This window comes from Balaenoptera ricei, chromosome 6, assembly GCF_028023285.1.
Source record: "Balaenoptera ricei isolate mBalRic1 chromosome 6, mBalRic1.hap2, whole genome shotgun sequence".
Classification (NCBI taxonomy): Eukaryota; Metazoa; Chordata; class Mammalia; order Artiodactyla; family Balaenopteridae; genus Balaenoptera; species Balaenoptera ricei.
Genome location: NC_082644.1, coordinates 103,768,694 through 103,787,998, shown reverse-complemented (window position 1 = coordinate 103,787,998; position 19,305 = coordinate 103,768,694). Strand labels below are relative to the sequence as shown.

Sequence of the window (19,305 nt, the reverse complement as noted above, 5' to 3'; positions counted from 1 at the left end):
TATATAAATATGCTTGGGAAAGCTTTCCTCTTCTTCTCGCCTTCTCTTTTTTTTTTTTTTTTTTTTTCTTAAACCAAACTTGGTTTCTGTTGTAGGCGGTGCATTCCCTAGCAGGGTAGGGCGGGGCACAGTGCGCTGTGGAAAGTGGAGGGGGGAGGGCAGGGGGAGGAGTAGGCAGTGATTAATTCACCCACTGTGAGAGCTGGGCTTCTATTTAATGGGGGGGGTCTCTCTGCCCTGAAGGAGTCAGAGGCAACTCTAGGACCATCAGGAGCATGGCAGAGGATCTAGGGCCGGGCTGTGGGGAAACAGCCAGCATCGAAATGCTGCCCGAGGACGGCGGCTGCAGACCCAAGGCCAGAGCTGGGCTAGCATCCAGGAGCAGCAGTGCACGCTGGGCTCTGACCTGCTGCCTGGTGTTGCTCCCAGTCCTGGCAGGACTCACCACCTACCTGCTCGTTGACCAGCTCCGGGCCCAAGGAGAGGCCTGTGTGTTCCAGGTAAGTAAGACTCCGCAGTGACCTGGGGGTCAGCAGACCCCCTGGGGCCACCTGGCCACTATCACAGCTCTGGACAGAGCTTCTTGGTCCATCATGGTCCCTGCTTCCATATGCAAAGGAAAGGTAGACTGTGGAAGGTGGAGAACTCCAATTTGGTTTTTATTCTCAGTATTTCTGGGGGATGAATTCTGCCTTTTTAGGTTTATATGGAAACAACCACAAGCCACTTATTTTAGATTATTATAATCATAATGCACTGATAATTTGGGAACATTCATTTTCCTTAAAAAAAATGAAAAACTAAAAAAAAAAAAAAACTACATTACAAAACTAATACATAGTCATTGAAAAAAGGTAGAAAACACAGATAAGGAAAAGAAGATAATTATCATTACCCATAACTGCATAGAGTGACCACTACTAACATTTGAGGATATATAATTCCATATTTTTTAATAAGATGGGATTATTTTGAGTCTCCTATTATGATTTTGTTTATTGTTAGTAAATTCACAGCAGCATGATGATATAGATGGTTGTATTGTATTCCTATATATGTATGTGCTATAATTTAATCAACTCCCCTTTCTTGGGTTTAGAAATATTCTTTTTCGAAGCTCAAGAAAGAATCTCCTACCTGATTATTTATCTCTCTGGTCTTGGTAGGGGTGGGGTGTCAGGGAGCTTAGTCAAAAAAGAATACAGGGTCTAGGGAAAACAATGGTGCAATGGTGGGCAGGTGCTGACAGGTGACGGGGAAAACATAGTTCTGGACTAGGAACTTCAAAAACCTTAAAACCTGAAGAATGTGTCATTCAAGGGATACCCTTTAAAAAAAAAAAAAAAAAAAAAAAACTCTCCTACATTATCTCTGGTAGCCAATTTAACCCCAGTCCAAAGTATTAAATTCCAGAGGGGAAAACAGGTTTTTCAGTTGGTTTAATTGGAAACCTGTTTTCTAAGCACTGCTGGCAACTTCAAAGCAGAGACCATGAGCAAGCCATGGTTAATGTGTAACTTTCACCACCCATGAGGGTCAGCAAACAGACTGAGATTCAGACAGCAACATCCATGGCCACATGCCATCATTCAGGAAATGTAGAAATATACAGACAACCGGAAATGCTGTTCATGTTACAGGAGAATGGGAGGGCCTGGGGGTTCAGGCTGTGACCCCTAGACCGCCATGGGGCTGGTTCCAACAAAGTCAAGCTGCAGCGTGCAGTCAGCATTCTGGACTCAGTCCCTCTTTAGCCAGAAAGAGATGGCCGTTCTTGAATGAGGCATTAAGTGGCTTCCAGTAACCTGAGCTCTCCTGCGTTCTGATGAAAAACACTCCCCCTGCCCCAAACGATGTCTGAGATTGCCCATGTTGTGTTGATCTAGAAGTCCATCAGGTGGGATGCCACGGCACAGCGTAGGCCAGTGAGGTGCTTAGGAAGAGAGTGTGAAGCACAAGCTGGCGCTGCACAGGAAGCCCCTCGAGGGAAGGAGCTGCACGCCTGCCCTGTTGTAGGCGCTCAAGAGATGCAAAGGCCAATACCCCATTCTGTCCTGGGGACCTCTGGAGCTGTGGTTTGGCCAGGCTATATAACTTAGAAGAAAAAGAAAGGGAAATGGGGCTAAGGCTGGGGCACATGCAGCAATCGGGAGTACTGAAAAGAAACACCTGACCCATTCAAAGAAGAGATTTAAGTAAGAATGCTTAAAGAGTTCAAAGAAAGGTCAATTTACTGAGTTGCAGACAGATTAATGAGAACCACAGGGCCGGAAGCATCCTGGGGTTACCAACAGTATGAAGCTGGTCACCACCCCTTGGCCTGAAGAGGCAAATAGAGGGAAGAGTTTTAGAGGAACCCAAGGAGACCTAAAACGTAGGAGAGGGCCTGCCTGGAGGAGCTGAGGGCTGAGTTGAGGAAGGCCATCTGCCAAAGCAGCAGGGAGGGAAGAGAAAGCAGGGAGGGAAAACTCTGACCAGTCTGCCCCCAGCCTCTCATCCCCTTGGCCAGACTCAACTGGAAGCTGGGCTCAAAAGAGCCAAGGAGCAAGTGTGCCAGGAGGTCAGTGAGGGCTCAGGGCATAGAGTGGATCCGGAGGGGCTAACAGACAATAACCAGCTCAAAAGAGATGCAAGAAGATGGAATTCAAGTGGGAAAACCAGGTCACCGGGACAGCTTGGGGACATAACAATGAAATGGCAGGACTCTTGAGTCACCTGAGTTTGACCTCCAGCTGTGTAAATAAGCATATGGCTTCTTTTTTTTTTTTTTTTTTTTTTTTGGAGTCTGTTTCTCTTTCTACCAAAAAAAGATACTAACATAAGTACTCTGACAGCACTAATAAGGTATGTGCAGGAGCAGTTTATATGTTGGGAATGTGGGGAGAGCTACAAGTACGCGGTAACAGGACTCGACAGCACCATTTGTCACGCAGAGTTCATCCAAACTTCTCCTTGTAATTGAAGTGACCATCTGTGTTAGGTAATTGGCTTTCTCCAGAGGAAAAACCAACTTCTAATTTCTTTATGATAGTTTTGCAACTTGGAGCAAGGTGCCCACCTAAATTAGGCACCTGTCTTCCTACAGAAACTGGGAGATGGGGGCATTACCTCTCCTGATGTTTACATTTCAGAGAGATTCTCCCAGGTCATGGGGGTGGGGGGGAGCAGGAAGAAAAGGCCTATCTGTTCTTCAAAAGGATTTATATACATTTCAAAGCAAGAAGAAAGTACTTACAAGTTTTCTAACCTAAATGCTCTAGGAAAAAGGAAGGGAAAGAAATCTCGTCCCTTATTTTCAACAGGGGGAACTAAGCCTCTTATTTTTCATTTGCACTTGTCCTTATGATCTAGATCCCACAGTTAGTAAGACCTAGATCCAGAACTCAAACTCAGATCTGTCTCCCTCAAAGCCTGGAACATTCCACAAGCCCTGCAAATACAAAGCCCCACTATGAACTGCCCGAGTGGACTCCCCCAGACTCACCTAGGGGCCAATAACCACCTTCGCCGCCACCCACACCCGCTTCCCCTCTGTGTCCCAGCCTTGCTCCCTCCTCCTCTTCCCCTCCCGCACGCAGCCCCACAGTCCTCCTCTTCTGCCCACAGCCTTCAGGAGATCCATGGAATCTGAGATTGTTTATGGAATGAGTTTTCCATTCCCACAGTGGCCAGGCAAAAGGCAATTCAATTCTAACACAAGAAGAATTGAGCGAGGAGGGTCTCACAGACCTTCAGATACATTCACAGGCCTGAAGAGAAGGCTCAGCAGCAGCAGAGGATAAGCTGATGATAATAATGACAGTAGGGGCTTCCCTGGTGGCGCAGTGGTTGAGAATCTACCTGCCAATGCAGGGGACACGGGTTCGAGCCCTGGCCTGGGAAGATCCCACATGCCGCGGAGCAACTAGGCCCGTGAGCCACAACTACTGAGCCTGCGCGTCTGGAGCCTGTGCTCCGCAACAAGAGAGGCCGCGATGGTGAGAGGCCCGCGCACCGCGATGAAGAGTGGTCCCCACTTGCCACAACTAGAGAAAGCCCTCGCGCAGAAACGAAGACTCAACACAGTCATAAATAAATAAATAAATAAATAAATAAATAAATAAATAAAAGAACGTGAATTAAAAAAAAAAAAAAAAAGAGTCATGTACCACAATGTTCACTGCAGCACTATTTACAATAGCCAAGACATGGAAGCAACCTAAATGTCCATTGACAGATGAATGGATAAAGAAGATGTGGCACATATATACAATGGAATAATACTCAGCCATAAAAAGGAATGAAATCGGGTTATTTGTAGTGAGGTGGATGGACCTAGAGTCCGTCATACACAGTGGAGTCTGAAAGAAAAACAAATACCGTATGCTAATGTATATATGTGGAATCTATAAAAACGGTACTGATGAACCTCGTGGCAGGGCAGGAATAAGGACAGATGTAGAGAATGGACTTGAGGACATGGGGGCGAAGGGGAAGCTGGGATGAAGTGAGAGAGTAGCATTGACATATATACACTACCAAATGTAAAATGGATGGCTAGTGAGAAGCAGCCGCATAGCACAGGGAGATCAGCTCGGTGCTTTGTGACCACCTAGAAGGGTGGGATAGGGAGGGTGGGAGGGAGGCTCAAGAGGGAGGGGATATGGGGATATATGTATACATATAGCTGATTCACTTTGTTGTACAGCAGAAACTAACACAACATTGTAAAGCAATTGTACTCCAATAAAGATGTGGGGGGAAAAAAAACCACACCGTCCAGTGCACCTTAGAGGAGGATGAAATGAAACAACCTTGGAATCAAACAGGTCCAGGTTGGATTTATCCTTGTGCAAGTACAAACAGGAAATTGCAAGAGAAAAAGGCAAAGGCAAATGTCTGTGTATTTCTCCTAGAAGTGCTGGGAGGATGTTATGGATCATAAAACATTTATGCCTTTGCAATTGTGGCATTTATGATGGCAAGAAATAGATATCTCTTCCTGTTTATGAATATACTAGAGAGTGAGTACAGAATATGGGAGAAAGGCTAAATGGGTCATTAGTTAAAATACTGGGGAAATGCCAATAAGAGAATCTCAAAGACCACATCGCTTCAGGCTCATCCATTATGTAGTCAGCTAATGTTTATGGGGCTCCTGATATGTGCCAGTCTGTACTTGGTCTAAAGGTTTAGCTCCCAGGCCTTTCATGTACTCTTTGCCTTTGGCTTACAAAGACTGTAATCAGGTGATAAGCTCTTTTAAGTGCAGCTGGAGTACTTACTAGATGAGGAGCACACATAAACACCAGTAGGACCTGGCCCCGGGAAACCCTCAGCTAGACAGTAGTCTCCTCCTTCCCTCCATCCTTCTTTCTTCCCTGTTGGAAGTATTAGAGAATTCCCAAAATGCTTAAAGTAATAGGTCATGGTTAGTTTGAGTTGGGGCTTACCAACCTATATGCAGCCCCCACCCCAAAAAAAAAGCCAGAAGAAAAAAGGAAATAAAATCAAGTGAGAGTGAAAATTCCCTGACCTATAAGAAGTAAGGGGTGAAAAGCACCAGCTTACTTTGCTCGGGGTTAATAAATACCAGGGCGGCAGGCAACCCACTCTCCCACTAATATGTATGCCCATCGGCAGACACATTTGCCTTTTCTGGCTCTGATCCTGGCCAACTGTCACAACTCGCAACAAACCTTTCTAGAGCCATGGCTATGCTCCAAGCAGAGCCTGATGAAAAACTTTGGAGGCCCCAGTACTAAAAGATTATGGCTACCCACCTCTACATAATCAAGTTTTTTAATTTAAACAAAAACCCAAAACTTTGCATGTATTCTTTTTTTTTTTTTTTTTTATAAATAGGTATTTTTTATAGTGGGTAATGTGAAGACTTCAGATGAAATAGATTGAGAAACTGATTGGAAATTGAATGCAAACTAAGACCACTTGACTGTTACTGAAATGAATAGCCCAGTTTGCTTTTTTTTTTAAAGAAATTCACGTTCTTTTATTTATTTATTTATGACTGTGTTGAGTCTTCGTTTCTGCGCGAGGGCTTTCTCTAGTTGCGGCAAGTGGGGACCACTCTTCATCGCGGTGCGCGGGCCTCTCACCATCGCGGCCTCTCTTGTTGCGGAGCACAGGCTCCAGACGCGCAGGCTCAGTAGTTGTGGCTCACGGGCCCAGTTGCTCCGTGGCATGTGGGATCTTCCCAGACCAGGGCTCGAACCCGTGTCCCCTGCATTGGCAGGCAGATTCTCAACCACTGCGCCACCAGGGAAGCCCTGCATGTATTCTAAAATGAAAGGGTCTCTTTCCTAGTTTTTTTAATTGTAAAACTCTGGCTGAAGTCACTGAAGCTGAATCTTACTCCATCTTCTGCTCTGTTTTCTGCCTGTCTTACTGGTGCCTGAGCATCAGTGTATTTTGACAATTGGATAATCCAGTGGGAGTGCCAGGCACGGTCTAAGGTGCTACAAATATAGTGGTGAGCAAGACAGGCAGAATTCTACAGGCAGCTGGAATTCTGCTAGAGAGAGAAAATCAATAGCATACAAATAAGTCATATCACTTGAGGGAGTAATAAATGCTCCGAAGGGGAAATAAAATTGGACCCTAGTTCTCAGCCAGTGATTTGAGAAGGTATTTAAGGGGAAATAAATCACATCCTTCAGGGGTGTTCTTGGACTCCATGTCTATTCAGATTTGGAAGCTAATGTTGCAGTGACCAGCATCTCTCGGGAGCCATCATCTCCTTGGTATCCCAGAATAATCAGAAGTGATGGAGACGAGTCAGAGTTGGAAGACAGTAAGCCATTTATTGACTTTTTTTTATAAGCAACCATCTTGAGAGCAGGCATTGAGCCAGCTCACATGCATAAACCTTTCCTCAAAGACCTACTAGTTCATCCTTTCAAATCTCCTCTTCATTCATTCCTGCTTCTTATCACAATAATCTTCCTCGCATGATAAACAGAGTGATTATTAAGAGAAACAGCAATGGAAGGCTTTAGATATTGTTCTTGGAAATAGAGTCCCAGCTGATGTTCTTCTTGGAGACTCTTGGAATGTTGTGTTCTTCAAACCTGCCAACAGGCACTATCGTAGCCTCCAGATGTTTAGTAGTATTCTGGTTGGGCCACTTAAAACCCACACACATTCCATCCATATATGAAAATAAAATGTGTGTCCAAGTTACAGAAATCCAGCAGAGCAAATAGGGGAATGTGTTCACTCCCAAATTCTTGCTAATGACAATGGGACTCTGAGCCAAAAGAAATGCTCCAGACTCTTAGCTGAGGGTCTGCTTAGACAAAAAGAAGTAGGATGTTCAAGAAGGTTTCTCAGCAGAGAACTAAATGAAGTAGAAGGTGGCCAACCAGGGCAGCCATTTCCTACACAAGGGGATGCCACCAGGCTCTCCCAAATTCTTTTTGAGAGTTCACCTTCAGTTTTCTGCCTTGCCAAAGGATCGAGTCCTTTGTCAGCTCTGTCAATAGCAAGTAAGGAAACAGCCTACAGAATAAGGCCATTTCTAGGCTGCTTCTCCACCTCCCAAGCTCATCAAAGTGATTGATGCTGGATAAGTAGTCATGTCGATTGGGTTTAGGTTTTCAAAGACTATGGTACTCATGACCCTATGCTAAAAGCGTATAATATATTCACTTGGCAGCAGAAATGCTTGCAGTTTCCCAACTGCTTCTGTGCTCTGTTGGGCCTCCTTACTCTTGCACAAGCTTTTGGCCTTGTCTGGAATGGTCATTATCTTTATTACCTGGTTAATACCTGTGAGTATTATATACCTGTGAGTATATATAAGACGCAGTTCAGGCGTAATTCCCCCTGATTCTCCCACTTCTGGGCCAGGTTCCTGTTTTCTGGTCTCTGTGTTTCCCCCACTGTTACAGTGCATGGAACCACTAGTACTTATCCATCCACCTCAGCAGATGAGGGGCTTGCCTAGAAGTTATAAGGAGCAATGTTTGAGGGCTTGGGATTCTGGAGTCAGTTGACCTGGGTTAAAATCCTGCTCCTCCACTTTCCAGGTATAAGACACTGGGCAAGTTTCTTAATGTCCTAAGCCTAATTTTCAGTATGAGGATATAAATAGCATCCACCGTGGAGAGTCATTGCCAGGCTGAAGGAGATAATGCATGTGAAGGGCTTAGCACAGCCCAGTGCCACTACTCAGAGAATAAACGGTAGCTACATTTACTGCCTTTTTCATGTCCCTTGAATCATTCACTGTGGTTGCCTCTTATGGCTGGAGTACAGAGAACTTGGAGAAGGATAAATAGTAGGTAACAGGACTGGGATGGCGGTTGGGACTCTGAATGCCAACATAAGTATTTGGGACTGTGTTAAAGGTTGTGGGGAGCCATTGAGGGTTTATGAACAGAGACGTGTCTCAAAGTGATGCTTTAGAAAAAGCCCTCTGAAGGCAGGCTAAGGGATGGGTTCAAGAAAAGGAGGAACCAGGTGGAGGAAGTTCTGTTAGGAGCCTATGGGAAGAATCCAGGAGAGCAGCGTGCTGAGGCCTGGAGTAGAGGCATGAATGAGAAAAACCCCAAAATAGAAATGACAGCTTGGGTTTGTGGAAGAAGAAAGAAAGAAATTGCAGGCTTGGTAACTGAGGAGAGGCAGTAGTGCTGCCATCAACAGAATTAGGGAGTGGAAAGAAGAGCACTGGAAAGGGGAGAAAGGCAGTTAGTCATTCAAAGACAAGATCTCTGCCTTCAAGAGGGCTTCCAATAGCGGTTAGGTAACATGTCTTGGAGTAAAAAGAGCCTGGTGGTCTGGGCTCTAATAAGATCACTGTTATCACAGGACTGCTCACAGACCTAGACTCACCAATGACACAGCTGCATCCACACAACCACACATGCATGTAGAGAATCCATGCACACAACACCAGACCATAGATACATGTAGACACACAGATGCAAAAACACATTGACTCATACCCTCTTCCACTGATGAAGCTGTCTTCTCTCATACTCACATGGACATACAATTTCGCATTCACAAGTACACACACACACACACACTCACACAAACACACATGAATTTTAAGACGTAAAACTGACAAGTGTTCATGGTGACATGAGGATCAGTGGTCTTGGGGGACTGTGTAGTTATGAGAATCAAATCGGAAGACTCTGGGTTGAGTCAAAATTGTACCAGGGAAGAGAACATTGGAAAATGTAAGAGAGTGATGTCACTCCTAAACTAAGAGCTTAGTTTTGCTCCTGAGTTTATATGCAGGTCTTGTGAAGGGTGGTTCTTCATTTTCCACGCATTCTTTGCATTGACTGATACATTTTCTTCATCTCAAATCTGGGAGTTATCTATCGCTGGGGTTGTTATTATTCCCATTTTTCAAATGAAGACACCACAACTCAGAGCGGAAGTGTCTTGCTCAAGATCATATTGTTAATAAATGGTGGAACCAGGATTCAAATTCAGGTCCGTCTACCCCCAAAGCAGTTACTCTTTAACTACCATGTGGTATCTGAAATGGCTCACAAACTAGGGTTGCAAGAATAAAAAAGTCTTCATATATTGCATGGAAACAAAGCAGAATTTTGGAGGTTGATGAGAAAGAGAGCATAGTCGTTATTTATTTTTTGGTATCACTTTTTGCAATAGTTCCAATTTTTAAATTGTGCTGAAGAAAAGAAAATAAAGCAAGTGAGGCTGTTTGTTCAAATAATAGAAGCAATGATAAGATGACAGAGCGCCCTAGAATGGAACAGGAAAAGCTCTCAGGACAAAACTTTAAAGTTGAGCTTCAGAGACAAGCATAGGAGAGAGAAAGGTCATTGGGGTGCTGGAAGATGAAAGAAGAGAGCTTGGGTGCAAGATTCCCATCAACCCAATATTCTCATTCCCATTTCCCTTATCTCTGAGTACCAAGGCTGGGTAGCAGCAGCATATTAAACAGGCCCATAACATGGGCAGCTGCATGGGTGTGGGGTCAAAAGGACCACAAGATAATATGAACCGTATCTTTCTTTCCCAATAGACTCCAAAAGGACAGGAGCTTGGACCTTCACATCAGCGATCTTGTAAGTGTGTTCATATTTTATGCCTTTTCTTGTGGGGAACAAGAACATTTCTCATAGTCTGATACATGGGAAGTTAAGATGCAGACCCAGAGGAAAAGAGAGGCTCCTCCCCAGTCACTAAGAAGGCAAAATGGTGCCATGTCCAAGTGCATGGCCTGTGGAGATGACAGCCTTTAGGCAAATAATTTCACCTTTCTCTGTCTCAGTTTACTCACCAATAAAAGTGGTTATAATAGTACTTACCTCCCAGGGTTAGTGTGGATTAAATTAGTTAATTCCTTTAAAGATATTAGAACAATACCTAGCACATCAAAAGTATGCAATAATTTTTCCTTTTAGCATCAATAACATCATCTTTATCACTGTAGTTAGAACACACTTGTCCAGTATAATCATCTCTGAGAACCAAAAGGAAATGCTGAAGCCTTCTGGAGGACTGATAGGGAAACAGAGGTCCAGAGAGGGAAAGGGATTTGCCGAGGTCATACAGCTACAGAGTAGTCCCCACCTAGTTCTGTTAGGACATCCAGATGGCTCAGTGGATATGGTTAAAGGGACTATGAAGAAGGCAAAAGGCCAACCAGCTCCCACAGAACCAATAGAAGCAAAGGAGAGGCAAGGTGAGCTTTGCTGAACACCAAGCATGTGCCAGGAATCATTCTGAGCATCCATCATCCATAGTAGGAATTGATGTACCCATGTTAGATGCGAGAAAACAGAGTCTCAGACAGGATGGATAACTTGTCCAAAGTCATGGGACCAAGGTTCATTTGTGTTCAAGATTATTTCTCCTGAGGCTGCCTTGTCCCTGCCCCCCCCCCCAAAAAAAGACCTGGACCAAACTGGAGGAGAGGAATGTTTCCCTCCAGCTGCAGGCACCACGCAGCTCACCAAAGGCTGTCTTCACTCCAGTCACCCTCTGACTCATAGAAAGCATTTTTCTCCTTTCCTTACAGACGCACCTCCTGGAGCCGGTGGGGATAAGCCAAGGGCACACCTGACAGGTAATTCTTCCGGGTGTGTTTTCCAGGAGACTATGGGCCCTGGGCCTGAGATTTCTTTCAGTGTTTGCCAAACTCATTCTTGTAGCTTTAAACTGGAAACCACACCCTTTGGTAACAGACCTCTCCTCTCAGTCAGGGTTTTCAGATGTCTTCCTCCCTCGAAGTGTCAAAGCCCCATGTTTCTTGGGCATTTTCGTCCAGATTCTATCAGCTCTCTTCCTTATCTACTGTTTCTCTCTTTCATTCTCACACTCAGTCATTCAGAAATGGCTTTCCTCAGATTCAGAGATTCATGTAATTTTGAATCTAGTCAAAGATGAAAGCTCCCCTAAGCCAATTTATTGAGTCCATTCAAGAAGTTACTGGACACTTACCATTCAGGTAGGTATTTCTAAAGAATTTTCATTGATGTAAAGAGATTATGAGCAATCTCTTAACATCACCAGTTGGCCAGATTCCCAGGTCTAGTGTCAAAATTCCTGACACCTCATATCTGGAGTCACATATACCTCTACGACTCCAGAGAAAAGAGCAAGACAGTGCAGAAATACGTGTTAAAAATCCATTGATACTACATATAAAATAGATAACTAATGAGAACCTACTGTATAGCTCAGGGAACTCTACTCAGTGCTCTGTGGTGACCTAAATGGGAAGGAATCCAACAAAGAGGGGATATATGTATACGTATAGCTGATTCACTTGGCTGTACAGTAGAAACTAACACAATATTGTAAAGCAACTATACTCCAATACAAATTTTAAAATAAATAAATAAACTTTGCTGATTTTTCAAAAAAAAATCCATTGAAAAACTAGAAAGTTAAAAAACAAGCATATTCTTCTGATCTGTAAGAAAATTTGCAACCCACAAGGGGATATCCTTGTGGCCCACAACATTTGTCTTAACGTTTGACCAAGAGGGAACCGTGGTGAGTCCTGAGTGAGGATTAGGGCCAGGGAGATGCCAGTCACTATCACTTACCATTTGCCTATAAGAATGGGAGTTATTGAACAGGCTGGGCACGAAAATCCTAGAAACTGAGTATGGAGATGCCAATCCTCTTCCTACTGAATGGGGGGAGTGGAAATTGGGAAAGGAATCTAGGTTCTACTGAGCTTTTAATATGTACCAAGCACTGTGGTCGGCATTTTACGTCCAGGATCTCTTTTAATCTGCATATAAGCCCAACAGGATGGGGAAACGGAGGCTCAGACAACTAAATTCACTTGTCCCAAGTCACAGGACTAGGAAGGTTGAGGTTTGAGACTGACTCCAACTGTTTCCATTACAAGTACTTCCTACCCAAACTCCTACTTGCTGCTGTGTTAGCCTAATTGCATACCAAGTTAATAGAACTTGCTTTGTCTAGAAAATACATGATTTTTGCTTTTAATCATCTGAGATGAATTTTTTAAATCTATTGCATCACCCACAAAGAAGGAGTAGAGACTATAAGAGGTGACTAATAAAAATGCCCCTTACAGATTTTGCAAAGAAGCAACAGAGCTCTCCAGGGGTCACTTAGTGCAGGGGTCAGGGGATCCACACACATTCTGAACATGTGTCATAATTGCAAAAGAAGCCATAGTCTAGTCAGCAATGGGAAAGACACTTTAGAAAATCCAGGAACCAGGTTTTTGGTCAATTACCAGGTGAGAAGTTTGCTGAACACTTATTTAAATATGACCTATCCCAAAACTATGGCCAGCAGTGCATAATGGTAATTGCTGTGGATTTCAAAAGCGGTTGTAGGAAATTAAAATGTGTTTTAATTTTTTCTGAAAAGTATTAGTTTTATTGCAGGTTATCTTATTTGAAATCAATGGTTTGAATCAATGGTGTGATTCTATTCATTTTTTTCTGCTATAGATATAACCTCATAAAAAGCATTCATTCATATGTTCTATATAACATATACTTGTAAATAATGCAAACATAAAAACATATAAAAATACATAAAATGAAGCAGGCTTATTTTTTAATCTGTCAAAATGAAAGATGTTAGTTTATTTGAGGAAAGAAAATAAATATGTATTGAGTAACACTGTATCCAGCCATCATGATAAATATGTCCATGTCTCTTTCACTCATTTGATCTTCAGAACAAGACTATAAGGGAGCTTTGTCTCCAGTTCACAGACAGGAAAATGAGACTCAGAGAGAAGAACCTACATGATACAGAGGCGGGATTGGAACTGGGCCTACGTGGCCTGGAGCCCCAGTCCCTTTCACTCCACAACTCAATTATATTCTGTCTTACATTTTGGCCCTGTTGATGGGAGAGAAGCATTTGCAAAATCTTCTGGATCTCTGGTGTTCTGCATGCTAATTTTTTATTAACTACTGCCTGTGTTTCATGTGGCTTTGGACCATGCATTGGAAGGGAGTAACAAGGAACATGACTCTCTCTCTCTGCAATGCCCTCTTTCTGTAGCAGAGCATTTCTGAAACCAGAAGCCTAATAAAAGTAAATGTAGTTTAGAGGATATTCCTAATTCCACATTTAAAAAAAAAAATTAACCATCTCTTAATCCTTTCCACAGGTATTATTATCTCCTTTTCCTTTCCTTTTTTTTTTTTTTCTTATTTGTTTGTTTTTTAAGGAAAGGTACGTCAAAAAAACAAATCTTCGCTTAGTGAAGAAATACTTTAAGCAAAAGGATTATCACAAGGCGGGGAGGTAGGGGAGGGAAGGGACTATTGCGGTCAGGGGAACCTCTGACCATAAAGTCTGCAAGTGTCTCAAGAGTTAGGCTAAAAGGGTTTTTCTTTTATAGAGAGGAGGACACAAAGCTGAAAAGAATCAGGTGTGGGGAAGTGGGATGAAAGGTTGGCTTGATAGGCTCAGAGAATGTTTTACCCTGAGGCCAGCCTATTTTCAGGAGGCTGGTTCAGGTTGAGGGTCAGGTTGAGGGTGGGCCGAAGTTCAGGGGCCTGGAGGAAGGAGAGAAACTTACCTAAAGTTTGGTTAAAAAACATTTTGTTCTGATGAATCAGTGAGGATAAAACAGTCCAGCTAATCATTTATGAAGCAAAGAATTGGGAGGGTCTGGTGTCTGGCCTTGGCACAGATAAACAAGGGAGGTCATCCATCAGTTTTATCTAAGTCACTGGGGAAGAGTAGTTCTTTGTTGTAAGCTGTTTTCCAAAACACAAAGGAGTAAGGAGATTTTTTAACCTTAACTCTTTTCCAGGATCACAGGGCTCAGGAAAAATTCCAACTTTTCAAATAAGAAAACTCAGGCTCAGAGAGGCAAAGCGATTTGCTTGAGGTCACCTACCTAAGATGCTACTCTCTGAACAGATGTGTATGTCCACTCACATATCCTCTACTCATTCCTCCTCAAAGAACTTGACAGCTGTTGGTTTTATCCAATCTCTTTACTCTTTGAAACTGATGTAAGACTCTTTTTAGCAAATTCCACAGGTTCTGACACAAGCAAATGAAACCTCCCTCTTGTCTTTGCAGTTGTGAGACAAACTCCCACGCAGTCCTTGAAAAATCAGTTCCCAGCTCTGCATTGGGAACATGAACTTGGCTTGGCCTTCACCAAGAACAGGATGAACTACACCAACAAATTCCTGGTGATTCCAGAGTCAGGAGACTACTTCATTTACTCCCAGGTCACATTCCGAGGGACCACATCCAAGTATGGTGAAATCAGCCAAGGGAGCAGACTAAACAAGCCAGACTCCATCATCGTGGTCATCACCAAGGTAACGGACAGCTACCCTGAGCCGACCCAGCTCCTAATGGGGACCAAGTCAGTGTGTGAAATAGGCAGCAACTGGTTCCAACCCATCTACCTAGGGGCCATGTTCTTCTTGAATGAAGGGGACAAGCTGATGGTTAACGTCAGTGACATCTCTTTGGTGGATTACACAAAAGAAGATAAAACCTTCTTCGGAGCCTTCTTGCTATAGTGGCAAGGCAGATGTCATTGTGTGAAGGTCCTCTGCCTCTTAGCTCCTAATTTTCCTCATTCATATGTAATTATAACTAGAAGGTTTTTTGGGAACATCCATAGAGACAGTGGTTAAGCCATGAAATTTAGGGACCCAAAGTTCACACTTTATGCGCCTTACTGATGAGACTACTAATTGGAAAAAGGCATAAGAGAACAGACCTATTATCATGGTTGCTTGGAAGAGTGGTGAGTTTCTAAACATTAAAACACTGATCACCAAATGAATGGAACATTTCCACGACTTCCTACTACACATTTGTCACTAGAGGGCCCAGATACTGTTCAATTTTATTATGAAGCATTTGCTTCGGTTCAGGAAACTTAAAAACAAAATCTAATGCCCTAGAAAACAGTGTAAACCCTTCAGAGGCAAAATCCTACGTCAGTTCCTCTAAACACATACTTTAATGCCTTACCTAAAAAAATGAAAAGAGAGCTGATATTTCTCATAAATGTTCTCAAAAAAAACATTGATTTTCACGCCATCTATGGCAAGTGAGGAAAAACTACCTTTCTCTTTATTATGTACACATGCATCAAAACAAGCAAGTGTGAGTTCCACATGTATATGTGGAAATACATATAACAATAGCATCTATTCAGAACAGTGTTCTTGAGCACCTTTTATGTGTGTGCTACCTTAACCCAAAAGACACTATGAAGAATGAGACAGACTCTACCCAAATGTATATGAATACCACTAGATGGCTTCTGGTCAAATATCGCTCAACATATTCCAAGGACTAATTCTAAGTCCTAACAAATCAGACACTGTTACAGAGGATTTCTGAAGCTCTCCTGACTATGTAATATAACCAGCTGATTAGGTCACTCAAAAAACTTGAAGACAGAGTTCTAGCTAACAGACCAATTATATAACAAACTTGATTGATGCCAAGAGACAATGGACTTATTCCCTGGGGGGCAAAATATCAGTCACCAAATCTGGAGATGTTAACCGAGATCTGCTTTGAGGTTTGATTCACAACTTTATATGCAGAGTGTTATATGGGTATTTTTCTCTTAAAATATTCAAAGGGATTTAAATGTGGAATTGGCTAATCAGCCCAGCCAAGGCATCTTTCCTGAAGAAGAGGCTGAACATTGAGAAGGTCCTTCCATTGCTTCAATGATTTCATATCCTCTAATCTGTTTGAGTTTCCTGCACTCATATGTCAAGGGTTGGAGAGGCATTTCTGCTCTCTTAGCCTCTGTTGACTTGTCTGTAAAGGAGGAATCCACCAATCTGTTTCCCAGGATCAAATGAGCTCATGGGGATGAAACATGCTAACTTCGAGCATTCTGTGAACTCTGAGAGCGTGTCAGTGTGACATGCGGAGTGATCTCCGGCACCTTGGCCTCTATAATAAAGATTCCCTATTGTGAGAGACCTCGCAGGTTGGTCCGAAAGCAAATTTGGCAATGACATCACTCTTACTCTTTTTACCAGGAGACTACAGCAGCAGAGACAAGCATTATGGGGTTCCTGAACATGATGACTGGTGTAGCAGTACTTGATCAATATCTGTTGAGTTATAATTAAATAAAAATTAATTTCTAATTTCTTAGTTGGGAGGTTAAGGCTCTAAAGCCCTCAGCTTCTCAAAACAGTCAGCACAGGCCCAGCATGAGCACAGAGCAGGGTACGGTCACCTCCACCTGGTTCAGAAGTGACTTCACAAGGGAAGTGAAGCCTGAGTGACTCCTGAAAGGAGGTGGGCAGGCAGCGGATGGCCTCAGGGAAAGGGCATCTCAGACAGACTAATTACCCTTTGCTTAAAGCAGAAAGGAAAGGTTTCTCAGTAACTACAAACCCAGCTTGATGAGAGAATGTTTCCTCAACCAACTCCTAGAACAATATTTATTGCTAAATCAGGAATGCTTTATCAATGACTCCAGTCTGGCTCCAAGATCAGAACTAACACCCTATTAAGGAAATAAAATGCTCTGCCTGCATCTGCATGAGCGCACCCAGCAACCTGGGATATGGGAGAGGATCTGCATGCATAGAAGGGTCCAGAGTGGCCTACTCACTTTCCCCTCCACTGAAAGGCACCCCTATACCAAGGGCCCTCAAACCTTCCCTCTGTTCCATAGGGAATCTGGTGAATTTGTAAGTTTATCCAACAAATAGGAATTTCCTACTATCCTAGAAGACTTGAGGCTTTGGAAAAATCCCTGCCACGTATTTATTTCATTCCTGTCATAATCCTGTTTATTGAAGATTGTATTGTGCTCAAGTCTTCACTGCTGAATTTGTTCAATTCTCTCTGATATTTCTTTTACTGTTCAGATAGGCCCAGCCAGACATTCCTAGTGGAACTCAAGTCAGAACTTCTGTTTCCTAGGCATTATGTCCATAGCAAAAATTAGCATACTAGTTGGGAGAATGAGGTGGGAGAGTGCTTTTTAAGAATGTGATGGTCCCCTAAAAGGAGTAAATGGGGTGCATCCAAAGATTTGGAAGGGAAAAAGGAGCATGCTTATGTGCTTTAGAAAATAGTTAATGTAGGGAGAAAATGTTTTACTGATTCAATGTCTCTGAAAAGGCTGAATTCAAATCAATTCCACAAACACTTACTGAGTACCTACTTGCCCTGGGGATACAAAGATAAATTATTTTAGTTTCAGACATATTCATTCTAACTGCTTAGCAGCTCCATTGTCTGCAGATCCTTTAATTTATTTTGGTTGTATTAGCTAATTAATTAGCTAACTTTAGACACATGGATATTTTCTCATTACAAAAATGGGTGCCATTTGATGAAGGATGATCATTAACAAAATGACTTGTGTATACTCTAAGTGGTTTTTTAAATAGCTATTCAAGGATAGTTCTCCATAAATAAAAGGGGAGAAAATAAAGATACTTTCTATGGTAAAATCCATTACTTAAGCCACATGTAGAGAAAGGTTTATTATCTCCTGGACTAGAGTTTGGCCATCAACACCCATGAAAATATTAGAACTTTATGGATAACCCAGATGTCTTGAAAAGCCTGTGTTTCTCAGCCAATACAGGAGCCATGATCAAAATGCATGGGGTCACTAGTATTTTGACCCTGGTTTAGATCTATTTGGAACAAAATTGCTTAAGCTACTAAAATTCCTAGATTTTTTTGACTAACATACTGTAGAATGTGAAAAGGTACACTTTCACATCCTGGAAGGTGTCTGGTTCAGTTCAATAACTAGGCATGCCAGAGCCCTTGGCTCTATTTCAGTCTAGGCTATGTCACCCCAGAGGAAATTCCACCTCTGTGATCGTCAATAACCCCTCTGGATTATAAAAGTTCAACTAGCTCACTGTGCACACGGCAGGTCTGTTGCCAAGTTTCTCTTGCAAGGTATTTTCCCAAGTCCTCTCCCAGTCGTGTTTCCATGATTGTGACATTGGGGATTAATTCTTCAGCACAGGACTCTTTACGTGCTACACCTTGCAAAACACATGCAGAAGCCACTCGCCTCAAGACTTCTTACTCTCCCAGGACCCAGAGTCCTGGAAGTATTCTGCCATTTTTAGAAGAAATTTTTTAAATGATGTACCGCTGTCCTGGATATTAAGAGCTATTGCATCACACTGGCAGCTGGGACTGGGAAGAATTCAGTGGACTATTAACCCCTGAATGCTTTTGCTCCAGCAGTGAGAGAGTGAGGGTCAGAGTAGTCACATCTATGCCCTGCTCCACTCTGTTAACCATATTTACAACTTTCCAAGCTCTGAGACACATTTGCCCCCTGCCATCCCTTCCATCACCCATTTTAACAAAAAAATACCATACCAGCCCAGACAGAACTTACTTGTTCAGGACCACACAATGAGTTATTGGTGATCTAGAGCTAGGATACTATCCCCCTGAATCATAATCCTAGGCTCACCCAATTACCGTCTGCTCTTATTAAATAAAAATAAATAATAACTGGAGGAGAAGTTGGAGGAAGACACGAGAAATATTATCAAATATCTATGGGGTGATGTAGAAAGGGGGAAGAAATTTCTTCCATGTCTCCCTAGAGGAAAAAGCTAGGGCTAGTAAGTTGAAGTTACAGGGTTACCATTTCTGGCTTGATATCCAAATGAACTTTCCACCCCAAAATAGAATGTTCCCAGATAGTGATTGCTCAGTCCCAGGAGACATTCAAGCAAAGGGCTCATCTCAAGGCTTTTGTAGAAACCATTCCTTCATTGAGGTGAGAGAAAGGATTGAGCCAAAGGATTTCTGAGGTCTTTTCCAAATCTTTGATTACATGGCCATTTTTCAATTGACTTCTGTGTGTTC

The 19,305-nt window shown here is 42.8% G+C and overlaps 1 protein-coding gene across 2 annotated transcripts; it reads left to right on the top strand.

The window, feature by feature from the left end:
* The first annotated feature begins 206 nt into the window (after positions 1-206).
* TNFSF15 (TNF superfamily member 15) lies at positions 207-17,793 on the top strand. 2 transcript variants are annotated; one of them, XM_059925453.1, is made up of 4 exons: positions 207-500; positions 10,007-10,049; positions 11,006-11,053; positions 14,527-17,793. In XM_059925453.1, exons 1-4 carry the CDS (start codon positions 276-278, stop codon positions 14,979-14,981), a joined length of 771 nt encoding a protein of 256 aa, XP_059781436.1. In that variant the 5' UTR covers positions 207-275; the 3' UTR covers positions 14,982-17,793. The 2 variants fall into 2 exon arrangements, with proteins under 2 accessions (XP_059781436.1, XP_059781437.1); XM_059925454.1 differs by lacking the exon at positions 11,006-11,053.
* Positions 17,794-19,305: the final 1,512 nt, after the last annotated feature.